This window comes from Salmo salar, chromosome 12, assembly GCF_965601325.2.
Source record: "Salmo salar chromosome 12, fSalSal1, whole genome shotgun sequence".
NCBI lineage: Eukaryota > Metazoa > Chordata > Actinopteri > Salmoniformes > Salmonidae > Salmo > Salmo salar.
In genome coordinates this window covers 54,890,378-54,902,426 of record NC_138302.1, presented here as the reverse complement: position 1 = coordinate 54,902,426, position 12,049 = coordinate 54,890,378, and the positions used below count along the sequence as shown (strand labels likewise).

Here is a 12,049-nt window from a genome sequence, read left to right as displayed (position 1 = left end):
AAGTCCACTCTAAAATGTGCAGTTTTGTCACACAACACAATGCCACAGATGTCTAAAGTTTTGAGGGAGTGTGCCATCGTCATGCTGACTGCAAGATGGTCTTTCCACACAAGCTGTTTACAGAGAATTTAACATTAATATCTCTGTTTTAGAGAATTTAGCGGTACGTCCAACCGACCTTTAACAACGCAGACCACATGTATTGCATTGTGTGGGTGTGCAGTCTGCTAATGTCAGCATTGTGAAAAGAGTGCCCCATGGTGGCGCTGGGGTTATGGTATGGGTAGGCATAAGCTACGGACAATGAACACAATTGCATTTTTATCGATGGCAATTTGAATGCACAGAGATGCCATGACGAGATCCTGAGGCCCATTGTCGTGCCATTCATCCACCGCCTTCATGTTTCAGCATCATAATGCACGGCCCCTTGTCGCAAGGATCTCTACACAATTCCTGAAAGCTGAAAACGTCCCAATTTTTCCATGGCCTGCATGCTCACCAGACATGTAACCCACTGAGAACGTTTGGGATGCTCTGGATCAACTTGTACGACAGCGTGTTCCAGTTCCGGCCAATATCCAGAAACTTCGCACAGCCATTGAAGAGGAGGGGGACAATATTCCACAGGACACAATCAACAGCCTGAACAACTCTATGCGAAGCAGATGTGTCGCGCTACATGACGGAAATGGTGGTTGCACCACATAGTGAAAGGTTTTCTGATCCATGCCCCTACCTTTAAGGTATCTGTGACCAACATATGCATATCTGTATTCCTAGTCATGTGAAATCCATAGATTAGGGCTTAATGAATATATTTCAGTTGACTGATTTCCTTATATGAACTGTAACTCAGTAAAATATTAGAAATTGTTGCATGTTGCGTTTATATTTTTGTTCAGTATATTTAGCCATTAGCAGCATGTATTATTGTCATGTCCTATGTTCTGTCCCTATTTTGCTGTGTGCTCTCACTCTCTCTCCCTACTTTGTGCACGGAGTGAAAGGAGAGGCTCATTCTGAAAGTGCAAGCACATGACAGTTGAGCAAGATTTCAAAATGTAATCGCAGCTTAAACACTGTTTTTAAAACAACTACTGTTACTGTTTTTAAAGAGAGGGGAGTCTCAGCTTTCGGTGATTATAATGTCATGTCAGATGTCCTCTTTCGTTGGCCTAGTCTTGTTAAATGTTTTTAAAATATAACGTAGGGTATGTGGGGCAAACAGAAAGGGGATTCCAGAGTGTGTAGCTCAAAGTAAGGGGTTCTATGAATTTATACGGTCACCTAGCATTTCACGCACCCTGTCTTATGAAATGGTGTCGTTAATAAAGATCATTGTTTTCTATATCTGTGTTGAGTGTTGGTGTCCTAACCTCGCTGGACCATACCATACCAATCAAACAAAGATGGTGGCTCACAGTAATCTGCTCAATCCAGTACTTGCCCCACCTATCAGGTGGTCTAGCGAGCTTTATTACAGTGGTGGGATATACAGTATGTCAGACCATGAGGACACAAACTTAGGCACAGGTGCGTCCCAGATCGCAGCCCCCGTCCCATATAATGGTCAGCCCCTTCCCCCCAACATGCAGTCGGTGTGCCCTGTCTTTATGCCAGAAACATTTACCGGTCTGGGGCTGGAATGGTCTGTTTGGGCTGGACAGTTGGAAATGGCTGCCAAGGTAAACAATTGGAATTACGGGCTCAAGTTAAAATATATGTCTTTGTTACTATCGGGGCGGGCTCGAGACATTTATAGCGGTCTCTCCGTTGAGGATAGAAGTGACTACACACAGTTGAAAAATGCTATTGGGAAATGTTTAGACCCTTGTGACAGTCACAATGGGAACTGTGCTAACTTCCTGGCTAGGAGGAGGCTGCATAACGAAACAGCCTGGATAACGAAACAACATGTTTACACGTGATCATGTTATTGATTATGTATGTAGTGGGGACTGGCGTGTCAGTCTTCGGTCTGCTAGGCCCGCTACTAGGGAACAAAGCGGGTTTGCTTATGACCGAGTGAACAGAGGCCGAAGCAAATTCTGCTAGGAATGTGGATGTAACCGTCATATGAGAAGAAACTGCCCCTACCTGCCGGGAAACTAGAGCGGGTGTGCACGGCAGGCCAAATGCTCGCCCCCCCCCCCCCCTTCCTCCTCCTTCTAGGCTGGCCTCTCCATGTGACAAGAACACTTCTAGGGTGTACCTCAATGCTAAACTAAGTGGGTGGGACTATCGTCTACCAGTTGATACCGGGGCTCAAGCTTCAATTGTTTCCATAGCTAAAAATAACTAATGGAGACACTGAGTTGATGGGTTACCAGGGCTAAGTTGCTGTAGCTAATGGGCGGGAAATTGAGATCCTGAGCCGTTGGCAGACCATTTGTCAATTTGAGTCTTTAGCTGTAGTTACTGAATTCTTATGGTGGATATCCTGCCCTAAGACATTTTGCTTGGCACTGACTTTCTAGCTACATTTGGGGATGTGATTGATATGGAGGAAGATGATACCGACTAATGGGAAAGAAGCTACCTCTCTTGTTGTTGTATGATGCTAACCAACCCAAACTTGTTACTGTTCACTATGATACAGTAGTCTCACCCCACTGCGAAGTAATTATCCCGTGGGCAGTTGAAGGTCTTCCCAAGAAGTACACCAAAGGTATGCTGGAACCCTCTTCCTCTTTGCTCAACCATTGTGATGTCAAGGTGGCTCACGTCGTGTGTACAATTGACCAGGGGGTTATGCCAGTACGTGTAATTAATATGACTGATGAGAACAAGATTCTAAAACGGGGCATGGAAATTGCCACTCTGTTCACTGAGGTGGAGGTAGATAGTGAAACAGTGGACTTTGAAAAGCGGAGTGAAGAGGGCATCACCCCTTCCTGGTCTGTAAACACCATTGTGGCGCAATTTAGTTTGGAAAAGAGACGTTTTGAACGCGCCGAAATCATTCCATTCGTGAACTGCTCCATCGGCACACTTCTGTTTTTAGTACAAGAGATACAGATCTAGGGCAAACTCACCTTACAATGCATCAGATAGATACCGGTAACGCAAAACCCATTAAAATGGCCCCGTGCAGGATCCCCCTCCAACTGCAACAGGAAGCCGTATACAACATTTAGCAGATGCTAAAGCATGGCGTCATCTGCCCCTCATGTAGCTCCTGGACAGCCCCTGTCATTCTGGTAAAAAAAAAGAGACTCAATGATGTCACTGAGAAAGATGCTTACCTGCTCCTGAGAATTGACGATGCTCTTGACAGTTTGAACAAGGCTCGCTGGTTCTCCACCCTCGAGACAGTCGGGTTGGACCCCAAAGACAGATCAAAAACGGTATTTGAATTCAATGTTTTACTTTTTGGTTTATGCAATGCACCTAGTACCTTCCAGAGGTTGATGGATGTAGTCCTAGCAGATTCACAGTAGACCACCCGTTTAGTTGATTTGGATGACCTTATTGTGTCCGGTCGTACCGTTCAAGAACATCTCCTCCATTTGGATGAAGTTCTTTCCGAGCTGCACCAGGTAAATCTTGCCCCTCTCTGCATCAGCTTACTGAGAAAGGAAGACAGTTTCAATGGTGGGAAAACTGCCAGCGGGCATTCACGCAGTTGAAAGCTAGCCTCACTACCGCATCAGTCGTGTCCTACCCAGATCCTAACAAGACCTTTAGCCTAGAGACCGATGATAACAATGAAGGAATAGGAGCTGTACCATATCAAAGAAGAAAGGATTGGAGTGTGTGGTAGCATATGCTAGTCGAGCTCTGACAAAGCAAGAATGCAAGTATGCTACAACGAAGAAGGAGCTGTTGGGCATGGTTACTTTCAAGAAGATACTTCAAACATGACCTCTTAGGCAAAGAGTTCATTCTGCGTACAGACCACATCTCCCTACGATGGTTGCACAACTTTCAAGGTTTAGAAGGGCAGCTAGCTCGGTGGGTGGAACAGTTGGCTAATTTTCAGTATAAGATTGTGCACCGTCCCGGAAAGCAGCATGCGAGTGCAGACACTCTGTCGAGGGTACCAGCATTCTCTGTCGTACCCTGTGTTGCGTCAAGCCCTCCCTCTGATCAGTGCCCTGTGGTTTGCGCATTGATGCATGTCAACCAGCTGGCATGGCTAGAACAGGAAGCAGGGGTGGGGGATGACTTGGCAGAAGCCCAACAAGAAGACGCGGAAATACGCCTTCTCCTCTAGCTTACAAGAAGTACAGTATAGGGGACAAGCGCAGGGAGGTAGAGTAATCAAGCCTTAATATGCGCCAGTATGGGATCAGCTTCAGGTGCAAGGGCTGAGTTTAGTGCGTGTCCCCTTGCCTAATTCTGATGCCATTTGTAAGATACAAGTGGTCCTCCGCAAAGCTGTGGCGCCTACAGTTTTGGACATGGTACATAGCACAACAACAGGGGGTCATTTAGGAGTGCAAAAGCTACAGGGGAAAGCCAAAGATCGTTTCGACTGGACGGGGTGGTTTGACAATGTAGAAAAATGGTGTAAGGAGTGTGTGGACTGCACGTCCCGTAAACCCCAAGGGCGGCCGTTCTGTGCACCCCTAAACCTGTCTGTCACCTCTTGGCCGTGTGAACGTATAGCAGTGGATATCTTGGGTCCACTCACTAACACCGCCAACGGGAAAAGTACATCCTGGTAGACTGAGATTATATCTCAAAATGGACAGAGGAGTTTGTGGATGTGTTGAACATCCATAAATCTCAAACCTCTGCTTATCATCCCCAGTCAGATGGGTTGCTCGCTCGCATCTAGCACACGAGAGAGGTCATCTGGCCTCCAGCATCCACGAGAGGGGTCTTCCGGTCTTCTTCAGCAATGGAAGGCGCCAACAGCATCTCCTTCAATGGGAGGGAGGTCAATGGGAGCCCAACTTTCTCAGGGAGCACGAGCAGTGCGACGCCGGAAGCCACTAGCGTGGTCCAAAGTTACCACATGGCTTCGGAGTGACTCATGGACGGTCTTTTCCATCCAGGATGGGGGACAGTGTGTTGAACTGGGATGTTCTTCTACCGTATGTCATGATGGTCTATCATAGTCGTTTTCATGCAAGTACCGGGTTCAACCCATTCAAAGTGCTGTTTGGTTAAGAAATTGTTCTTCTAGTCGATGTGATGCTTGACATAGATCACAGGAAAAATTGTACATCTGTCAGTGAATATGTATTGTGGCTGGATGACACTTTGTCTACATTAGTGCGGTCAGTGAAAAGACACCAAGCTAATGCCTCCGGTCAGCAGAAAGTTAACTTTGATTTTCGTGCCAATTATCTATATTAATCTGTGGTTGAATTGGTTTGGGTTCGAAATAAGGCTAAGAAGCGGGGGGTATGTCCTAAGTTACAGAGGTGCTACAAACACCCTTTCCAGGTGATAGAGCAGGTTTTAGATGTCCTCTGCCGTATAGAACTGGATGGAGAGAGGTCCTTAAACTGTGGTGCATTTCAAACAACTCAAACCCTTTGTTCCTTGATCATTTGCAGAGACTCCGGTACGACCCAGCTAGGTGGGAGAGAGAGAGATTTCCTGCCCAACCTCGCAGGCCTTCCCACCAACTGGAGGTCAACCCATGACCCAGTTGGGTTATCACAGGCCGGGGTTCCAGTAGGCTGTGGATTATCCCGGAGAGACGCTGTTCTGCATCCAGGGCTGCTGTTGCCAGCTGCATCTAGCACACGATAGGCGTCATCTGACCTCCAGCATCTATGAGACAGTACTTCCGGCATTCTTCAGCAACGGGAAGCACCAGCAGCATCTCTTTCAGTGGGAGGAAGGTCAACGGGAGCCCAACTGTCTCGGGGAGCATGACCAGTGCAAGACTGGCAGCCACCAGCGTAGTCCAAAGGTACCACATGGCTTTGGAAAAACTCAGGGATGGTCTTTTCCACCCAGGATGGGGATAGTGTGGTGAAGCTGTAGGACAGCTTGTAAGGGAAGATATCACAAAATCATTAACTAATTGCTCACACCTGTGCCTGCTTACAAGACTCTGACCAAAACTCTGAGAAACTGATATAAGACAGAGCCGAGAGTGTAGGCAGGTCGTGGCAGGGAAGCTGTGCTTTGATGAACACTGGACTTGTAGGCTTTGCAATTATCTGCATTGCTCTCACCTTAACAGAGGGAGGTTTTGGCCAGTTCTCCTTAACCGTTCGGACAAGTAAAAAATCTGTCTTACTTGTATGAAGGACAAGTGGCAGAAAGAGTTAATGTCAAGCCCTGCAGATAATTCCACCATGGGCAACTGGCTACAAGAACTGAGCCGATGGACAAGGGGCAATGAAATGTGGTATGTAAACCTTATGTATGTCCATAGAAGCTATGTGAATATGAAGTCACTGCAACCTTAGATGGCTGCACCAGACCAAATGGTGGCACTATAGATCTCATCGTCACCAGTGCCACCATATGATACTAGAGCAATAACTATTGATCAAGTGGACTTTGTCTCATGCAAATAAATTATGTCAAATATTGTGATTAGTATATCTGTATAATCACATATTGTTGCCCATGTTAGGGAAAAGTGGATATTTTATTCTGTAAAATCCTGTCCTGCCGCTTGCAGTCAGCGTACTACAGCTGTGAGAGTGTATTGAAGTATTTAGGAACGCTAATGTGGAGTGAACCAACTGAAATTTAAATCAACATGGTAATGCTTTCATTGACTGCACATAAAGGAAGATAGTTCCTACATCACAGAGGGCTGGCTTTGTTATCCAACTGATCTTGTGTCCTTTCTGTCATCCTGTGAAACCCGTTCATTGCTGCTCGCAGGTATATTTGTTCGGTCTAATGTCCATATTGTTTTCCCCTTGGAATATTGTTCTGTTTCTCTTGAACAATGTCTAATTTCTTATTTCTCTGCTGGTCAGGGAGATGCTTTACAATTGGTACGTCACTCTGTTGGTAATAAGCAACTCAGTTAGTTGTGAGCAAGTACTTCTTGTTGGCGAGGCTCCCTGTGCGTTGTCAGCATTTGATGGTGCGCCTGTCTATCAATCTCTCCAGTGTTAGGTCCATTGTTGGGTCCAGGACGGTGGGCCTCAAGGGCGGTGTGGTCACCTGCTAATGAGTGTGGCCAGTAGGGGGAGCAGTGCTGCTGTAAGGGGGGCAGAGAGGCCTGCTGCTCCTCCACACTCCATGGCATTCTCCTGCATCAGACACATGGGGTATCACAGGAGTTTCAGACCATAGAAATGAATTAATACATACACTATATATCTATATGCTTCAGACAATATACAGATGGTCACATATATGCTTAATGTCATGTTATTAAACACTCATAAACAGGCGTTCATGTACTTTCCGTGTAATCACAGAATTGTGACGCAGACGCACACATATCTACACACTGCGTACCTCGGGGTGAAAAGGATGACACGATTCTGGCCGCTTTCTGTCTTTCTGAAATTTCAACCTATCACATTTCAGAGACTCATTGTGTGCAGAGGGGTTAAGGATAGAAATACTGATGATGAACCACACCTCAGACACCTCAGATACATTTAACTGATACTGTGGTGACCGTTTCTGCAACATCATTCTAGCATGATGAGACAACCAAACAGTAATGCACGCTTCCTAAATACCTACATGTATGAGAAATGTATTAATACCTCTGACAATGAAGAAGCTATTCACGCGCTCAGAACACTAAAGTCTAAGTTCAGAGTTCACTTACAGTTAACTTACAAAACCCATCTACTTACAAAACATTTATACTAAAAAACACTCACAAAAGCTTTGTACTAAAAATACACTCAAACTTATTGAGGGTTAGTAAAGGATATACATAATCTCGATGGGATCCATGGAAACCAGGGGGGCAGAGCTGCAGTCACACTTGTTGTCCACGACAACCATGAAGAGATTACTGCTGGGAATCTGCTGAATTACAAAAGATCTGAGGGAGAGTTGAGTTGAAGGAGAAAGAAAGAGAGAGAGAGAGTTGAGTTGATTCAGTTGATGCTTTTAACATAAGGCTAGGCCCCTATTTTCTCCACTTCCTATCTGACTGACGTGCCCAAAGTAAACTGCCTGTTGTTCAGGCCCTGAAGCCAGGATATGCATATAATTGGTACCATTGGAAAGAAGACACTTTGAAGTTTGTAGAAATGATTAAATAATGTAGGAGACTAACACAATAGATATGGTAGGAGAAAATCCATAGAAAAAACAATGTTTTTTTTTGAGAGAGCCCATGCTATTAAAATGGAACGTATAGGGAAATAATGAAATCTAGCTCCCAGTATGCAATTCCTATGGCTTCTACTGGGTGTCAGTAGTCTTTGTTCAAGGTTTCAGGCTTGTTTCTTCCAAAACGAGTAAGAATAATGAGTTTTACTACAGGGACACAGACTTGGAAATTCGTGTATAATTTAATTCGATTTTAGGGTATCTGAGGATTAAATAGAAACTTATTTTGACTTGTTGAAACAAAGTTTAGGGGTAGATTTTTGGATTCCTATCTTGGCATGTTGAACGAGTGGATTACTCAAATCGATGGCGCCAACTAAAAATACTTTTTGGGATATAAAGAAGGATTTTATCTAACAAGACGACACTACATGTTATAGCTGGGACCTTTTGGATGACAAATCAGAGGAAGATTTTCAAAAAGTACGTGAATATTTAATCGCTATTTGTGAATTTATGAAACCTGTGCCGGTGGCAAAATATTTTGATGTGGGACGTCGTCCTCAAACAATCACATGGCATGCTTTCGCTGTAAAGCCTACTGTAAATCGGACAGTGCAGTTAGATTAACAAGAATTTAAGCTTTCAACTGATATAAGACGCTTGTATGTACCTAAATGTTTAATATCCATAATGTTTATGATTATTTATTTGAATTGCGCGTCCTCCAGTTTCACCGTAAGTTGTCCCGCTAGCGGGGCGTCTATCCCAGAACTAACGCATGAAATTACCCTGTATTGTGTATACACCATCAACACACAGGTTAAGTGAGTTTATCGGTGCCTAATACACAGGTAAGGGAACTGTGTTACAAGTACCTGGCACAGCCCTCACAGTCGATGTTTCCCGTGGTCTCTTTGATGGTACGCTCAGAGACGAAGGCAGGGTACTCCGTGTCACATGGCACCATCATGGTCTTACCCCTCGACTTTTGGGCTGGAAATGGGACATGTAAATCTTAACATAATAAAGACACGAAAGACTCACACACACACATGCATGTGTACAAGCACTCACACACACACACACACACACACACACCTCAAGGTATATTCTTGCACACACTGACCTTTGACTGAGAGATCAACATGCCACCAGCTGTAAAGGTTGAACTCCAGCAGGAAACTGATGAGGAAAACACAAACATACATTGATATAATAATACAATAATATGTACTGTGGTTGATAATCAGTGCATCTCATTTTATCGTATCAAGGTGATTATTTTATTATTCTCACATGACAAGTTTGGTCAGGAGCCATTTCACTATGGAGAAGGGCTGGGAGAGAAGACATTAAATAATTAGTATTGACTGGATGTATGTAAGTCTGATGAGTAGTTTCGGGACAGTACGTACACGTGATACTATTTAGGGACAGTACTTACATGTGAAAATATTTAGGGACAGTACTTACGTGTGAAAATATTTAGGGACAGTACTTACATGTGAAAATATTTAGGGACAGTACTTACATGTGAAAATATTTAGGGACAGTACTTACATGTGATAATATTTAGGGACAGTTCGTACATGTGATAATATTTAGGGACAGTACGTACATGTGACAATATTTAGGGACAGTACTTACATTTGACAATATTTAGGGGCAGTACTTACATGTGATAATATTTAGGGGCAGTACTTACATGTGAAAATATTTAGGGGAAGTACTTACATGTGATAATATTTAGGGGCAGTACTTACATGTGATAAAGAGCGTGCGCTGTCACTGCTGCCAGCATACTCTCTACAGAGAGCCTGGTAGTCATACAGAGTGATCCTAGAGAGAGGAGAAAATAGACCATTCATTGTGTGTGTGTGTGTGTGTGTGTGTGTGTGTGTGTGTGTGTGTGTGTGTGTGTGTGTGTGTGTGTGTGTGTGTGTGTGTGTGTGTGTGTGTGTGTGTGTGTGTGTGTGTGTTCAGGGTAATGACTGTAACATGATTTCTCCTCTAACCTTTTGAAGGAGCCCATAAGAAGCAGCTTGTTCATAACAGCACTCTCCACCTCTCCAAAGAACAGCCCCGTCTGAGGAAGAAGATGTTTATTTAAAGGCAAATACTAAGAACCAGGGGAGCTACAGGACAATACGCACACATATTTAGTATATTATTAATGGTACCTGAGAGTAGTCCTCTGACCAGAATAAATCCGTTGTTGTCTATAAGGTAACACTTAATGTCCTGTTAGATAGAAAGAAAGGAACATTAATTCAGATCTTCAAAGCATGACATCATTTAATAATTCAATACTGAGAGGAAACAGAGAAAGGTCGCAGACAGTACAGACAGGAAGTAGAAAAGCTGAGACACGGACAACGGGCTAAGAAACAGGAAGTAGCATGAGTCAGTGACAGACACCTACTGTCTGGTCTTACCTCATTATCACAGCTAATGGTGCACTTCCCATCCAGAGCAGCACACTGGATCGAATCAATAAGATGAATAAATTATTAGAATAATCCATAAAGCATGTCTCACAGCACTGGATTGTGTGTGTGTGTGTGTGTGTGTGTGTGTGTGTGTGTGTGTGTGTGTGTGTGTGTGTGTGTGTGTGTGTGTGTGTGTGTGTGTGTGTGTGTGTGTGTGTGTGTGTGTGTGTGTGTACCTGTCTACTAGCGGTCCAGAACTTCCTCTGAAAGAAATCCAGCTTCATCTGAATCCCAACGGCTATAGTGGGTTTTAACAAAAACACAAACAGAACACAGTCAGCACACTGTTCATCTAGAAGAGGAATTAAACATGTATTAAAGAGTTTCTTCACATGTCTTCAGAGGGGGCTTTATAGTTACAAGCCTATAACAGGTACAGTAGCTCTCTATGTTAGGGAGAAGTTAGGGGCTTTTCAGGGAGCTTACAAGCAACAATAGGTGACTTCCTGTCATCCAGCAGTTGTATGGCAGTGCTGGCCAAAACCACGCTCTTATTCTCATTTCCTGAACATTAGCCTCAATCAACAAATGCTGTGTAAATGGAAAATAACAATTCCTACTATTTCAATAGATCTTATAAAATACACTATATATTCCATTCCACCCTCAGCACCTCAGCATAATCACAGCGGAAAACCAAGTCACAGAAACAAAAGGGAATAATCATTTTCTAGCCAAAAGATGGCACCATACCCACAGCCTTCAGCTGGCAATAGCAACCCACAGCACTACACTCAGTGATGGAATCCCATCAGTAGTCTACAACCAGGATGTTAGAAGTGATTCTGACACAGAGAGAGGGATGTGTTCTTATGAAATAAAAACCTGTTCTGGTACTAGCACTACAGAACCTCTGGGGACAGGGATTGTTGGAGGAGGTTATAGTATTAAACAGGGGAGGTGACAGTAAAGGAGGGATATTTTACAACAGACTAAGTGATGACAGCAGTTAGAGGAAGGTAGAGGCTGGTAGACAACAGGGAACAACAGTGAGATCCTGATCCTCTCTTTCCCTCAGTGGGAAGAAAGTGGGGCACATTAATTACAGACAGCAGTGAGAGAGATGAGCTGTACAACAACCCAGCTTCTCTAATATACAATAGCTCACTCTCCCTAACTTGTGGTTGAATTTCATCTGTAGCCTATTTTCCACCCCCACACCCCACTCAATAGATATCTTTAGTTAACCCTGTGTATTGTATCTCTGTGGGTTGTCATGGCGATTCAGTGTGTCTCTGATAGGTTTTACCATGACGATTCGGTGTATCTGTGTCTCTGATATAGGGTGTAGTTAGCCTCTTCGCTCAGTGAGACTTGTACACATTAATCTAGTCTCCTGTCAGTGCAGGTGACATCCCGTACCCCGAAAACATATTAATCAGCCC

General features: G+C 44.1%; 1 protein-coding gene and 1 long non-coding RNA gene across 2 annotated transcripts; both read right to left on the bottom strand.

The window, feature by feature from the left end:
• Nucleotides 1–6,546: 6,546 nt before the first annotated feature.
• On the bottom strand, nucleotides 6,547–9,409 carry LOC106565149 (voltage-dependent calcium channel subunit alpha-2/delta-3). Its single transcript, XM_014131946.3, has 4 exons — nucleotides 9,302–9,409; nucleotides 9,051–9,168; nucleotides 7,829–7,939; nucleotides 6,547–7,184 (listed from the first exon to the last, which is right to left on the bottom strand). The coding sequence occupies exons 1-4, from the start codon at nucleotides 9,381–9,383 to the stop codon at nucleotides 6,956–6,958; spliced, it is 540 nt and encodes a 179-aa protein (XP_013987421.2). The 5' UTR covers nucleotides 9,384–9,409; the 3' UTR covers nucleotides 6,547–6,955.
• A 946-nt stretch (nucleotides 9,410–10,355) lies between these two features.
• Nucleotides 10,356–11,037, bottom strand: LOC145859330 (uncharacterized). Its single transcript, XR_014379533.1, has 3 exons — nucleotides 10,841–11,037; nucleotides 10,611–10,655; nucleotides 10,356–10,416 (listed from the first exon to the last, which is right to left on the bottom strand). It is a non-coding gene; the product is annotated as an uncharacterized LOC145859330 (long non-coding RNA).
• Between the last annotated feature and the right edge of the window lie 1,012 nt (nucleotides 11,038–12,049).